Source organism: Cupressus sempervirens, chromosome 10, assembly GCF_028749045.1.
Source record: "Cupressus sempervirens isolate cs-2001-9-10 chromosome 10, ASM2874904v1, whole genome shotgun sequence".
NCBI classification, from domain to species: Eukaryota; Viridiplantae; Streptophyta; class Pinopsida; order Cupressales; family Cupressaceae; genus Cupressus; species Cupressus sempervirens.
The window spans coordinates 811,642,795-811,658,391 of NC_143127.1; the positions used below are offsets into that span (position 1 = coordinate 811,642,795).

The 15,597-nt window shown below is 35.5% G+C and overlaps 1 protein-coding gene across 1 annotated transcript in view; it reads right to left on the minus strand.

The window, feature by feature from the left end:
• The window catches only part of LOC149536411 (apyrase 2-like), a 60,816-nt gene extending 45,452 nt beyond the window's left edge, over positions 1-15,364 (minus strand). Inside the window, exon 1 of the mRNA XM_089807223.1 lies at positions 14,591-15,364. Within this exon, the coding sequence (XP_089663349.1) occupies positions 14,591-14,908 (318 nt within the window). The 5' untranslated portion in view covers positions 14,909-15,364. The remainder of the gene's footprint in view (positions 1-14,590) is intronic.
• Positions 15,365-15,597: the final 233 nt, after the last annotated feature.

Genomic DNA, 15,597 nt, shown 5'->3' on the forward strand with positions numbered 1-15,597 from the left:
GATTTTCATCTTTCTTACTTTCGGCTAATGAGGCCAAGATTCTTTCCCTTTCGGGACATTTACTAAAGATGTGTCTGAATTTCTCACACTTATAACATTTAACTTTGGAGAAATCGGTCTTGTTGAATTTATTATTCTTTTTCTTATAATCATTTCTCCCCCTTGGTTTGATATAATACCTCTGGAGATCAATCTTGACTCTCCTGATGTACAATTAGTCTTTAGTTGATCAAATGAAGGGATAAGGGTCTACTGAAAACTTGAATGAATGCTTCCCATGATAGTGGTAATCCTCTAAGTGCTAATTTGGAGAGTTCTTGATCCTCTGCTTTGTCCCAAATAGAATTTAGATTATTTTTAATTTTAGAGATCCTTCCAAAATACGATGAGATTGTTTCTCCCTTATTCATTTTAGTATTCATCAATTGATTTTTCAAAGTAATCAATCTACTTGACTTGTTGATTTCAAATGTTTTCTTAATTGTGGTGAATACTTCAAAGGCTTTCTTCAGATCTGATATCTTCGGGAGTATGTGATCCTTTACGAAGTCTACTATGATTTTCTTGGCCTTATTGTTACACCTTTTCGAAGTGGCTTTTTTGTTTCATCTTCAGGAATTTGAATATCAGATTCAATAAAAGATTCTAGTTCTTGTTCTTCAAGAATCGTAGTGATCCGAATTTTCTATTAAAAGAAGATTATAGCACCTTCGAGTATGTCTTCTACTGTTACGTTATTAGACATGTTTGTTTTAATTGTACAAGAATAAGCAAATTAATTTGAGTTAGATGTCTCTCTACCAACTAGGCTCTGATACCATGTAATTATTTAGGATCCTATTGGTGGAGACTATCTAACTGGTTACGACCTGATTCTCTGATGACTTATTCGATTCTGAGATCTATGTTAATATTCACCGAATAACCTAGTACTATTCTAAGACTTACATGCCATGGTTATTGATGTCTATCTGCAGAGTTTTACTCATAATAAATATAAGTGTAAACATATCTGCGTAGAGTTGTGACTCTATCTAGATATGACCATTTGTATGAGACACAATAGCATGGCAACGTTTCACATAAATAATCCCTTCATATGCAAGATAATCATCTTCAGTGATTACTAATAATGATATTATCTAGCGGGCATATTAATCTTCATGCAAACTATTTACATGACACACGGGTAATATATAACCGGATCAAGGAACTCGGTTTCTCTTATACGATCATCATTATTAATTTATATATATTTACTTATGTGAATAAATCAATATGACAATAAGACAGTAAATCAATATCAATATATATATATATATATATATATATTGTAAGTCTTGTGTCAACGGTGGTTTCAATGTACTGAATTGCTAACCTTCTTAAGACACAAGTTGTAGGAATATCCACTGATATAATTCAAAATCACTTGAGGTGGCTTTCTTTATTCAAGGGAACTTGGATTAATAAGCCCAACTAAGCCCAAGAGCACATAGCATCAAACTAAGACAACTTGCCCCTTGACCCAAGAGTGGCAGGAATATCCACTATTACAATTCCATCACTTGGGGTGGTCTACTTAATTCAAGGAGATCCGCTTTTTTAGGAAGATAGTGTTGTGACATTTTTACACCATCGGCCCATTGCAAATGGGGACCCTTTCTTTTTGTTTGTTAGCTATAAGGTTTTGGTATTAGAGTGTCAAATCTAAGCTCTAGAGATCAAGGAGTTGTCAAATCTCTAGCTCACCAAGGTTACAAATGTAGACAAGTCATGATTTTGAAGTCATTAGGGTCAAAATCCAAAGTTGGTTGAGGGAAACTTTTCAAAGTGTCTAGATGATTGGGTTGGTCAATTGATCTCTATAGCACATTAACTTCCTCTTTTAACTTCAAATTTGGACCAAAAAAATGAAATCTCACAAGTATAGTGCAAAGTCCTTATAACGATCAAATTTCCACCATATTTGAACCAAAAGTCCCTATGGAAATCAATTTTCCACTATCCTGATGAAATGGTCGATTTTCTACTCCTAGGCAATAAGAGAAGATAAATTTGAAAGTTGAAAAGGCCATTACTCCCCAGAAGGATCGATTTCCCACTCTTGGACAAAAGGGTTAAGGAAAAAATACTAAAGTCCCTATGTAAGCTGATCTTCCACTAGGGAGACATTTGGTAAATTTTGGAAATGGTTAGAAAGGGGAAAGTCCTTGTGAACATGGATTTTCCACCAATCCCTATGACTGCATTTTCCATTTGTCCTATGGATGTGGATTTTCCACTTGTTCCTATGAACATGAAATCTCCACCATTCCCTTCAGCCATCAATTTTCCCCTAGAGAATCAAAGTGAGAAACAAGCAAGGAGTACCTATGAGGTCATTTTTCTACTTCCCTCCGAGTGAGCATAAAAGAATGAAATTGCAAAGGGACTGATTGGTCCCTATGGTGGTTGATCAGCAAGGGAAGGATAATTTAAAGGCAAAGATAAAGGTGGCAATGTCCCTATGGTGGTCAATTTTCCACCTAGACCAAAATACAAAGAAACTAAGTCTAAAGACAACCAAGTTTGTCCCTATACCCATCGATTTTCCACAAGCTGGGAAAGGTGTGAAATAAGTTTAATTGTGCAATCTGAATGTGTCCCTATAAGCATTAAATCTACTTTAGTAATTTGGCAAAGTTTAAAAGGACATATCAATGACTAAAATTGTCCTTATGGCAATTGATTTTCACTTAAACGATTGAGTAGAAGTTTGAAGGCGAAAATGAAGGCAAAATCAAAAATCCAAGGTATCCTTTTGCTGGTTGATTTGGAATTGCACAGCTGAGACATAATCGCCTTAGATTGCCACTGAACAACAAAGATTAAACACAATATAAGAAGGCAATCCAAGTTTAAAGGCTCAAGAAAAGCATTGGAGGCTGACAAATTAAAGACAAGACAACAAGGAGGAAATGATCAGATCTAAACAACCAGGAGTTGGAAGAAGACATCAGATTTATGAAGAAAAAACGGAGATTGAAAAGAATAGAAGATCCACCCAAGGGTATGAACTCCATGAGAAGAGCCAGAGACTGATTTAATCAAGGTCCTGAAAGCTGTAATTTTGAAAAACAGGAAAAATTAAAGATCAGATTTACTTGAGGTCAATTTAGCAGAGATATATACAATTTCTTTTGTAAAAAAATATTCAGAAAATTTTAAGGAGATTGCTCCAGTATTGCCACTTGCTTTTTCAAACCCCAAGTCAATGTGGATGCCTTTAAAATCTGAATTGAGATGTTGTAATGAAAATCTCGGGATGTTGGTATAGGAATTCAAACATATGTAATCAAATCTGAGTCTATTAAGGAAAGATGTGATGGAGGAAGAAAATTGATTAACAAATCCAGGAAAGTGGTTTGCAAGTGTGCAATCCCAAACAAAAATGGAGAAATTTGATTGGAATGGATAAAATAATCTTGCAAGTCAAGATCCAAATGGACAACAAGGTAGAAATTGCTGAACATTGAGCAAACACAATAGTTGGCAATCCTTGGAATTAAATTCCAACCGCCCTCAAATTTCTGCCCCTTCATAACACTTTCAAACAATTTAAATGTGACAACATTTGAGCTAGTTGGCCATAAGGAGTTTAATCAAACAAATCAAATGAAATTAAGGCAGGTCGACCATAGCAAGTAGTATAATTTAACAAATCAAATCAAATGAAGACAAGTTGACCAGGTGTGAGTAAATCAATTTGCAAATTCAAAAACAAATAATGCAAGTCAGCCTTGAATAGAACCAAGATAATGGCAATCAACATATAGCCTTAATAAGGTCAGCCAAACAAGGGACATGCCTTTTGAATGAAGCACCTATATATGAGAGTTGAAATTCTTCATTTCAATCCCCAATTAGATTCAATCATTCATTCCAATAAAATGAAAAGCAGAGCAGATGTAGGTGCAAAAAAACACAGAAAGTTAGAATTTTAAACATTAGATTGGCATTCAAGAAGCCAGATTCATTGTAGTCAAGGCAATCAGGCTTTAAGGGATAAGAAAGTCCCATCATTGCAAGCTTAAGGAGCTCGAGCTACTCAAGACTCGGGTCATTTACAATCCAATCACCAAACCTAGATCGGAAGTGAGATTTTCAAGATCAATGATAAGTTTTCAAGAGGGCTTTAAGAAAAATTGGTATGGAATTCAAGATCTAACCTCCTTTGTTGTGGAAATGTTTTAAGTTCTTTCATATTCTTTTAGTCATGACTTTGATTTGAAATGTTTTCTTTCCTTTTCAGGTTTGATGCAAGGATTGAGGTGCTACAAGATTGAGGAATGAAGAAAGGTTCAAGAATGCAATTACAACATGGGACGATAATTAACAGATGCAAAGCAAGAGATCAACGCATCAAGAAGGCTGCCTAGAAAATTCAAACCAAATTCGAGAAGAGACATAAGAACAAGTTTACATCAAGAAGAATTCAAAAAGAAAGGAAAAGGAATAAGTTCTACAAATCAAGAAGACTAATATGAAGGACCCAAGCATCACAAGAAGGTCAAAAGACCAAGGCTGAGGAGGTTCAAATCAAAGATATAAAATATCACCATGAAGGTGATGATAACAAGGAACCTCAAACAATAAAGATGAACATACAAAAGTTTCAGCTACCACAAAGTCATGACATCCAAGAGAAAGAAGTCTCAAGTACAATGAAGAATTCCCAAGGATGCAGAAATGAAATCGAAATGAGGATTGCAAGACAGGGATGCTAAGGTGACACCCACTCATCCCCATCCAATCATGTTATCCCAAGCAGACATATGAACTGCATCCCTAGTAAATATGTATTTCAAAGTAATGTGATTTTCTCATTGGACCCTAGATTGGTGCCTTATTGTCATTGGATGGCATCTAATGTTTGTAGCAGCCCCGATTAGGGTTTCCTTGGGACAATCTTGGCCATTGATTTCAAATCAATCTAGGCCATTGAATGTAACTAAGACTCCTATATAAACTCTCCTCCTCTCATTAGTAAAGGGAGTCTCTGGAGAATTGTCACTTTGATGCTGCCATAATTGAAATAAATCATTGAAGTATGGTGATTTAGTGCAGATGTGTAATGTTATGCAGTTCTTTATCAAACTTAATTTAGAATTTTTTTAAATTAGTTTAGTTGAGTGAAGAAATTTTGGATGAATCTTTGTGAAACTCGCCTACTCCATACTACTTCTAGCTTTCTGATTGCAAACCACTTTGTGTGGTAAGCTTAAATTTAACATAAACTTAACTTCAATTGTTGTTTGCTCATTGATATGCATCCTAGTGATGGTTGTTGGTGTTGTTAGTAATGATTTGAACATTATCATTTACCTTAGAAGATTGTACTAACTTGGTGGAAGTTAGGGCAAGGCTAAGTCTAGTAGAGTTCATAAGGAAATTGATTTCTTCAATTATAGGATTAGACTAGGATCTCTAAACCCTTACCTATTTGCATTTTATTTGAAAGTCCTTTTATAATTAGGATCAATTACTTCAATCGCAAAATCATTTGCAAAAGATGTTGATACGTTTAGAGTGAGTAGTGTGAGTCCCCATGGATTACCAACATAGATCAAGCTGAATGAGCTCAAATCTAACATAAAGTCACAAGTACGCAATCAGCACCTTGGAGTCGCCTCTATGATATTTTTGCAATCTTGGCATATGTGGGGCCTTTTCTCAAAAGCAGATTGAGTGTCCTTTGGCACTTTATTCTATGTCGGTCTGGTCATAAAACTCTCACCAACAAATAGCTCAGCCCAAACAAGCCCAAGAGCGCACAACAATTAGAACATTTTACATTTTTTTAATATCTTAGTATCCTTTGATCTTTTTAGCTAGCTTTGTAGAATCTTCCATTTAAGGTCATTTCAATGTTTTATTTATTATTTTATTTTAGTCTTCTATTTTAAGAGGGATTTAGCTTCAATTTAAAGCTCTTGTAAATTGCTATTATGTAATCATTTAATTTGTTAATTCAATCAAGCAAAATTGAGTTTTATGGTATTGAGACATTTTTTTTTTTAGGTACATTCGTTTGTAGTGAAAAAAACAAAATTAGTCAAGGAAGTCGAGATTTTTGGTTCAGAATCTTTTTGATAGGGTTTTTGTGATTTATTTGGTAGCATTTGGTTTTGAACTAAGGGTTTCAATGAGTTGTCGTCATTTTCTAGTCATGTTTTTGCCTCCTAGTAGCAAATTCATGACTTTCTCTACCATGAGCCACATTTGTTTGAGGTATTATTTTCGGTAGAAGCTCGCGCAATGCAATTTTTTCCATTTTTTTCTACTCGACGTGAACATAAAGATTTTTGAAGGTTTTGCACCTGATTTTTTTCTTGTGCAAAAGGGTTTCCTATCATACAGATCTTTTTCACGTCTATTCATTCTTCAAGTGTAATTTGCGGTCATGATTCATTTCACAATTTTTCCAATTTTTGCCTACAATGTTTTTGAGATTTTGGCCAAGGTTTTTTACGCTTCTACCTAGGTTTTTCTTGGATGCAAATTCCATTTTTTTAACACAATCAGCTAGGGTTTTTGAGTGAGAAGTTGCAAGTCTATATTCATTGGCCCAATATTTTTCAAGCATCTTCAAGCTTTTGTATCCCTAGGATTTGGATTGTTTAAGAAAAAAAGGTTTTTTTCTAAAAAAACAATTATTTTGGAGTTTACCATCATTTATCTATTCTTACTAAGTTTTATGTCTTGGAAATATGTTTGTCGATCAACAACCTCTACCTTGTTTTTCGTGCCTCACAAGGTTGGCGAGCAACCTCAGTATTCTTGATGGTGTCTTTGAACAACATTATGTTGGAAGGCAATCAGAATTCAACAGCTACAAACACAACACTTAAAAGCAACACATGATGACAATATTTGAATATCGATGCCTTGACAAGACTATCCTAAGTACAAAAACACATCCTACAAAATTTAGAGCAGACACGAACAATATGTTTGGATCCAGATGCCAAGTGCACCAAAATGGATTCCAAGACTCAAAACTTGATGTTCATAGGTACACAATGATAATCATAAGGCTTGTCGATTAATTGATGTTGATACTAATCATCTCATATTCAATTGAGATGTGATATTTGATGAAGAACAAGGGTCATTTCAAGCTTCTCATGTTTTGACCCCTGAGAACCCACCTCTAAAGGCTATAGATTTGGATGTTTGACTTCCATCCAATAGACTTAATGGGAGGGATTTAGATGACATTGTGCCACTCACAATTCCTTAGGATATTAAAGATCCACATCCAGAGATCCCAGGTGATGTTGTTCCTCCCACAATGGATGTTGGTTCTACTCTCCAACCTAAGTGGTGGACCAAGACCATTAGTGCTCATCATGATGATGAACTTATTGAGGATGGATCAACTAGAAATAAGAGAAAGAAGTATAACACGATCAACTTTGCTCTTATGGAAAACATATTTATGAGCCTTGGACATATTTAAAAGATAAAGGTATACCAAATTGGAAATAGGCAATGGTAGCTTTATATCAGAGTCTCTTGAAAAACAAGGGTATTGTTAGATCTTCCACTAGGGAAGAAGCCCATTGGCTACAAATAGGTGTATAAGGCCGATGGAACACTTGACAAGTACGAGGCCTGATTAGTAGCTAAAGGGTTTTCACAAAGGGAGGAGATTGACTACAAGGAGACACTTGCTAACCACGGACAAAATGAATACCATTTCGCTTGGCCTTGCTCTATCATCTTAGTTTGGATGGAATGTTGATAAAAAGGATGTCAAGAGTGCTTTCCTTAATGGTGATTTATAGGAAGAAGCCTTTGTGATCTAGCCTCCAAGTTTCTAGATTGTTTTTTAGGAACGCCATGTTTGTGAATTGCTGAATGCGCTCTATGGCCTCAAACAGGCTCCCAATGCATGGTACATCAAGATTGACAAGTATCAGATTGATCAGGAGTTTCAGCAGAGTGATCCTACTATGTATGTCAACCATGCTAGAGGTGAGATTCTTATTCTTGTGATCCATTTTGTTGATCTCATCATTACTTGTAGTGCAGCACAATTGGTCAAGAATGTCAAACAGAATTTATGACAGACTTTTCATAGGACAGGATTTGGGACTTCTCCATTATTGTCTTGATGTAGAGGTTTGGCAGACAGATAGCAACATATTCATTTCTCAGCCAAAGTATGCAAAGGTCTATTGGATAAGTTCAAATGCATGATTGCAAACCTGCAAAGGACAAACTTTCATCCAAATCGGATTTACTGGTACGAGATGAATTAGCATTCAGGCAACTAGTGGTAAGCCTCATCATCAAACCACCACGGGACTTGATATCAACTAAGTTGTAAGCTACATCTCTTGCTTCTTGACAGCTCCAAAAGCTAAACAAAAATTTGCAGCAAAGCATGTGCTGAGATATGTGAAGGGCACTCCCAATTTTGGCATTTGATATAGAAAAATTACAGATCCTAGGATAACTTGGTTTTAATGACTCAAATTGGGCAGTTTTGTGTTGATGACAAAAATTCTACTTCTGGGTAGGTTTTCAGTTTGGGCACAGGCACAATCACATGGACCAGCAAGAAGCAACAAGCAGCAGCTCTTTCCTCCACCAAAGCTGAATATTGGGGAACTCTTAAAGCATCTAGTCAGGCAGCTTGGCTTCGAAGGATGCTTGTTGTCATGCAAATGTCACAAGCAGAACCTACTCCCTTGTTCTGTAATGATCAAAGGGTTCCCAAACTTGCCAAAAATCTAGTCTTCCATGAATGAGCCAAGCATCTTGACCATCATTGTCATTCCATCCACAAGCTTGATGAAGATGGATTGGTGATGTTGCAATATGTTCCCACTAAGGACTGGGCTGCAGATATCCTCAGCAAGTTTCTCAGTCCAGAAAAGTTTATCAAGTTTAGGGGGCAACTTGGTGTAGTTGATAGAATGACCATTAAGGGAGGGTATTAGAATATTTTAGATTCTTTTAAAATATTAGTATCTTTTATTATTTGTAGCTGGCTTTGTAGAGTCTTCTATTAATGGTCATTTGAGTATTTTACTTATTATTTTATTTTAGTCTTCTATTTCCAAAAGACTTTAGCTTCACTCTGAAGCTCTTGTAAATTGTTATATATACACATTAAATCCGTTAATTCAATAAGCAATTTTGACTTTCAACAACATCCAACTAAGACAGCTAGCCCCATGGCCCACAAGTGGCAGGAATATCCACTAATACAATTCTATCACTTGGGAGAAACTCGGGTTATTGAGGAAGACCACTGGAACCAATTAAGCCTAATAAGAGCGTGAAGCATCCCAACTAATACAACTCACCCCTTGGCCCACAAGTGAGCAGAAATATCCACTAATACAATTACAACACTTGGGGTGGCCTGCTTAATTCAAACAGACCTGTCTACCATCTCTCCCTAGAATATTTCCTTCCTGTCGTATAGGAATGCTTGTGGGAGTAAAGAATAGATAAACTTATCTATTAGATGAAATAAACATAATAGATTTACAAAGTTTATTAATATCTTGGTAAACGATGGATAACATTATCCTTATTGGTCACTAATACTTGTTCATGCAGCAGTCTTCTTTTCCTTGCATCAATCTGATCTGCATCTTATACACAGATATGTGTATGAGAATCCTCTCTACTTTGATGCAAAAAAAGGTCTCAGAGAGTTTAGGTTGACTTTCTGTGCCTAGCTATATCATTTTAGACATGAATGGTTGGTTTGTGGAGTTTATTTGACTACATGTAGGCGGATACAAGCCTAGTTATATCATTTTAGACATGGATGGTAAATTTGTGGAATTTATTTTGACAACATTGTAAGAGGTGGATACAAATTAAAGAGATCAATTATCTTTCATCCACAAATAATGATTAAACCAATGTGTTTGCTAGAACATTGGTGTAGCTCTTGAGAGGGTACAGTAGAACGCATTCTTACAACAATACTTGGGATGAAAATTTTTATGAATTTCGCATTCTTGAAATAAGGCAATTAATTTTTATACAAATTAATTTCCTTTTGAGGCTCGTCTCCATTATGTAACACTAGACCGATGTTGTACTGATGGGACAATCACAAACAAGGCAGAAAATTGGATTTCAAGAAACTACATGGTCAACATTTTTATTGAGAAAATAAGGAAAACGCGTCTTCAAGTGCATTAGATATTAAAGGAGTCTTAAATTTAGTCAAATGTGAGATAGGATCAGCATTTATTTGAGTATGAGTTCTAAATCCAGGACAATCATGATTTGAGTTGAAAGAAATTCCAAGTTTAAGTAAAGATGTGGACACCACTGTGGCATGACCTATTTGAGATTTTTGCACGAGTATGCCAAAATGCATTTAGAATAGAACTGCTTCTGGATATGAAGTCATACTCAGTTTTGAATGTTGTAAAAACTTATGTATCTTGTATATTTCTAGGTAGATGTTGAAGAAGCATTTTTATTGGCTTCATTGTATACCTTGTGCCTAGTCTTAAGAAGAGTTGAACAAGGAGGTTTAATTGCAAAAGAATTTAAGCACATTACGGATGACAGATAGGAAAGTTGGTTGCAATGTCTCCTTTGACCTGCAGGTTGGCAGGATGAAAGCTCTGATACCAATTGTAAAATCCCCTTCGGGACATTTCTGATTTTTGCCCTAAAACAGCAATCTTTATTCAAAATGATAATGGCTGTCTAAAATTATGAATTTATTATAATATTCAGATTCATAATGTAATCCTGAAAATAAATTACATCTTGGTTTTTGGCTAAATTTTCCTTCCAACTATGATGATTTCCTCCTATTTAGGGGTTTCCATCCTTGATTGATAAAATGATTGTGTGCTTTACTGAATGCAGATTGTTTAAATATATTTCAGATCTGATCTTGATGGATTGATGCATCACCAGCCGGCTGAAAACTGACTGCAGATCTACATATTTGATCTAGTATCTTCTTATGCCCAATCCCACTTGCATTGGTCTTCCTTCTTATATCTTTTGATGATACGGAAACACACCCCTACACCTTGCAAGGAATGCCTCCCTCCAAAGCTAATCACTACTTATTAAGGTTGGCCCTTATCAAGCTAATCATTGCCCTTCAAATTAAGGTAGCTGGCTCTCTTCATATAACAAATCACTGTCATTTTTCGAGTCAGCCTCCTCATTCAATTGTTTTATCCCTGAGTGCAGTGGACCCTTGGAAAACAATATAAATTTAGGGCTACAAGATTTCCACAATCCATTAGATTTAATTTATTATGAATATTAAACAGGTTGGCCCTCATTTAAATGATATCTCCTTTGTTTAATATTAATAGAGTTTGCATTCTGATTTAGAGGCATGATAGCCATTCACATCCAATTGCAAATAAAAATTACTTATTTTGAAAAGAAAGAAGGGGGATAAGAAGTCCTTGGCGTATTGTAAAACAATGGTTATTTAGCATTGACTTTGGAAAGTGGGTGCAGCAAGTATTTGCTGTTCTTGTGGTAGAGTGGGCCATGCCTAAGCATTTTATTTGGAAAATAAAGGATCAAATCCCTATTTATATGGAGTCTTCCTTTCTTTCCCATATTACCATTGCCTTTAAATTTGGTGAGCGAGTGTGGCAGATTGAGTTTGAGGACTCTCCAATGATTTTCCTTTCTTGTAGCAAAGTGGGCCATGCCTCTACTACTTGTTTGAAAAATAAGAAACAGCGCTTTGCTTGGAAAATGAAAGATAATTCCCCTGTTCATATGGAGTCTCCCTTTCCTTCTGTTCTGGAGGTTCATAGAGTTGAAATTAAACAAAAACCCCTATGGACTCTTCTATGAAGAAGTTGGAGGAAGGCCCTGCCAATAATTCTATAACTTATCTTTGTCTCAAGAAATTTAGATCCATGGAGGACCCTAGTTTTGAGTTGAAGAAAAGCACTTTGAGGCACTTTTTTCAGACCACCCTGACTTTGGGTGGATCTACCCTGTCTATCTTTGGGCGGGGCTACTGTAAATTTTTGTTTTGCCCTGTTTTCAGTTGCCTAGCTGTTGTTTTGCTGGGCTAAATGCTGTTTATTTCTCTTCGTACAAGGAAATGTGGTCATTTTAAAATTTCTGCTTAACTAATCAGACAATAGTCATTTAGCATATTAAAAAAAATGCCATGAAGGATCCATACTGCCTCCAAGGCTTCAATTTGGGTTTGAGGTAGGGGCTCTGCCTCTTGACCCTGCCAATATCATGACAAAGAAAATGACAGGGGCACTACCCTTGTCCATTTTAGAGGAGCATATTAAAGCTTATGAATGATATAATAAATTTGCCCATTCAGAATTTGGTTGGAATTGATGTATTCGCTTATATTTGTTTAATTAATAATGTTGGAACCTGGCAATCCTTGTTCAAATGATGAATGGTAACAGGCTTTATCTTTCTTAAAATAACATTTGCAGAAATAGTGTCAGAATTTGGTCAAATTGTTTACAGCATGGCTGACACGTGATCTCACTAATTCTAACAGTAGATAATATCTTGGTCAGTGGTGCAATTTCTGCTCAAGATAGGATAAAAACATTAAATTTCTTATTCTATTGCTTAAATATAATTTTGTATAGATTTTAACTTCTTCTAATCATACCGACTAGATTTTGTTTTTCTAATAATAGTTTTTATTTTTTATATTTTATTTTTTGAATAACCACCCTTTTCGTCCACAAAGTTTATTAAAATACTGCTGTCCCAAAAACTTGTTCCCCTGTCCCGAAGACTCCATGAAACACCATATCACTAGCTGCATAAGGTTCCTTATCAACTATCATGTCAATTTGCTAAGAAAACAAAGTAAATTGTGTGTTAATTTCTCAACTGAAGCTTACATTTTTCTTCCATTAGCTTCAGATATAAGCAAAATATTGGAAGGGGAAGATTTCCTTCATGGAGTCCAAGGCTATCTGGAATTAGAAACATTGCAAAACCACATGACGGTCTTCCCACAGAATGTGTGTGCTGTTTGAAATCTAAAACACATTGTAAAGAAAACTACTAAGTTGTAGGGTTTTATCGGAGTTACTAAGCAAGTTGCAGATTGTTTTAAATACATGCTGCACATGGCATTGTACAGTATTGCAGTGGCAAATACATTTTGAGACCCCTTCTGTTGGAGGGCTCACATTCAAATACCTGTCAGAGACCATCTCACCCTGGATCCAAACATCTTCCGATGGAAATGGGGTTCACATTCCAGTATCTGTTGAGACTATCTCAATCTGGATGCAAATATCTTCCAATGGCAGTGAGGTTCACCTTAAGCTAGTCAATGGTTGGATTCTTAAGGAGTCGTAATGAAATCTCATTTTACAATTTCAAAAGAATTAGGATTAATAACTTAGAAAGTATTTCAATTATTTTTTTCTTTTAAAATGGGGGTAAACACTTTTGACTGAAATTATAAATCAGCAACGTTACATATGGGGCCTTCATCCCCGTAAGAACACTGAGCAATAACATCCCAGTAACAATTTAAACTTGGTGAAAGGAATCACAACACCACAGTTAAACCATCACACTATACCATCATCAACAATGATTTTTATTGTTTTAATTATCATAAAATGTTAAAAAATTACGTTGACTGTTTCACCCATTTGATCCTGGAATCGTTAACAATTTCAATTGCTTTAATGATCCTTGACTGTTGATCTCGTGGATGCCACTAAAATTCCTTCATTCATTCATTCATAAAAAAAAATTGATAAGAAAGCGGTTTTCAACTTGTACGAGTCGGTTGCTTGATTCTTGAAGAGTAATGACAAGATCTCATAATACGACCAATATACTACTATTTCAGTGGGGTATGTTGATAACCTAGAAACAATTTCGGTTGATATTGTGATTAATAGCAAAACTATTTTCCCCATTAACAAGAGAACTATCTAATAGTTCAGAACATGTAACAAGATACAATTTTGCGCTCAGAATAAAATTTTACGAAGTGTTTTGAGGTTTATAATTTGGAAGATTATTTCATTCTTTTTACAATTGTTCACAAAATGGTTTTCACTCTGAAAAAGCATTCAAGTTTTCACAGCCCAGTAGAGTGATTGAAATATTTTTGAAATGAATTGTGTGACTTTTGTTTGCGTCAATGTCTTCCGATTATACTCTATAACAAAATAGACCAATTCTTTGAAAATCGAAAACAAAATGTCATCTCTTTTTACAGATCAGACTCTGTGATGGACTCTCTGATCCATCATTGAGATGATGAGTTTTTTCCTGATATCAATAAGGAAATGCGGTGATTCTTGAGACTCGTATAAGATCTCATCTCACCCTTCGAATATCTTAAGTGCGACTTTTCGAGATGATAACAATTAAACAATTTCCAGGTCTCTTTATGATTTGCAACAAAATGGGATTCACATTACAGGCTGACTTAAAAACCCTACATATTTTTATGTGCAATTACATGTCATCGTGGCATAGATGAAAGCCTAATTTGATCCAATTTCTATAAAAAAAGAAACTTCAAAGCCAAAATTACTCCAACAATAATATATAAGCTTACTTGTTTGAATAACTCGAGCTCGTTTCCAATTGGCATAAGCTGGAGATTGTGATCAAAGCAGTAGACATGGACTCTGCTTCCAGAGCTCCCAGCATCGAAAACAACCGCAAAACTCAAGGATCGGGACGATACTCTTTTGCCACCAATATGGTGATCCATAAATTCCTCTTGCATCATAGTGTTCATTTCAGAAGGAACTCTAGGCATGAGCAACAACACAAAACAAATCAACAGAAGAGGAACAGAGACCACAAATATCACGCCCCTGAACCTGTACATCTTCTCCGTTAGCGTCTCCTGCCGCATTCTCAATTTCATCTTCTCCTGCTCTAAATCTAAGTCAATTAAAAGATTCTGGCTTTCCAGCTCAACAGAAGAGCTCGATCGATAGCGGATCTCGGCGTTATTTGATGGCGCCGTGAAAGGCTTCACCTCTATCGACTCCAGTTCGCCAGATCGTTCCAATCCCCACAGGAAATTTTCTCGTCGATCGACGGTACCTTTCTATATTGCATGGGAGTTTGCTACTAATGCTTGTGGAGAACAGAGCGCCATTAGCTCGCATGTAAAATGGATTTGTTCTGCAGATGCGACGCAGAAACAGCTAATATGAGGATTTCCTATCAATTGTTTTTGTCTTTAATTGGCATTAACCTCTAAAACTTAACAGAACAAAATGATTAATTCAAGGAAACCCTTAAAATCGCGTCTAACCATGCAAAGGAGAAGTCATCTGCAGAATCTCTCTTCCGCGAGAACAAGTGAAGTCTTGTTATCGAGAAAACAAATTTTCATTTTATTTTTAACATAAAAATTTAATATTTGATGTTATAGGATTTTTATTTTTTAGTTAAAAATAGAAATCATTTTTAAAGGTAGAGTAAGATTGGATCGTTGGTAATGTTTTTTAAGAGAGGTCATAAATTTGGATTTATACTTCTAATTTTATTATTATTTAAGGGAGATATAGTTGTATATGTTGTGAGGTAAAGTTTAGTTGGTTAGAA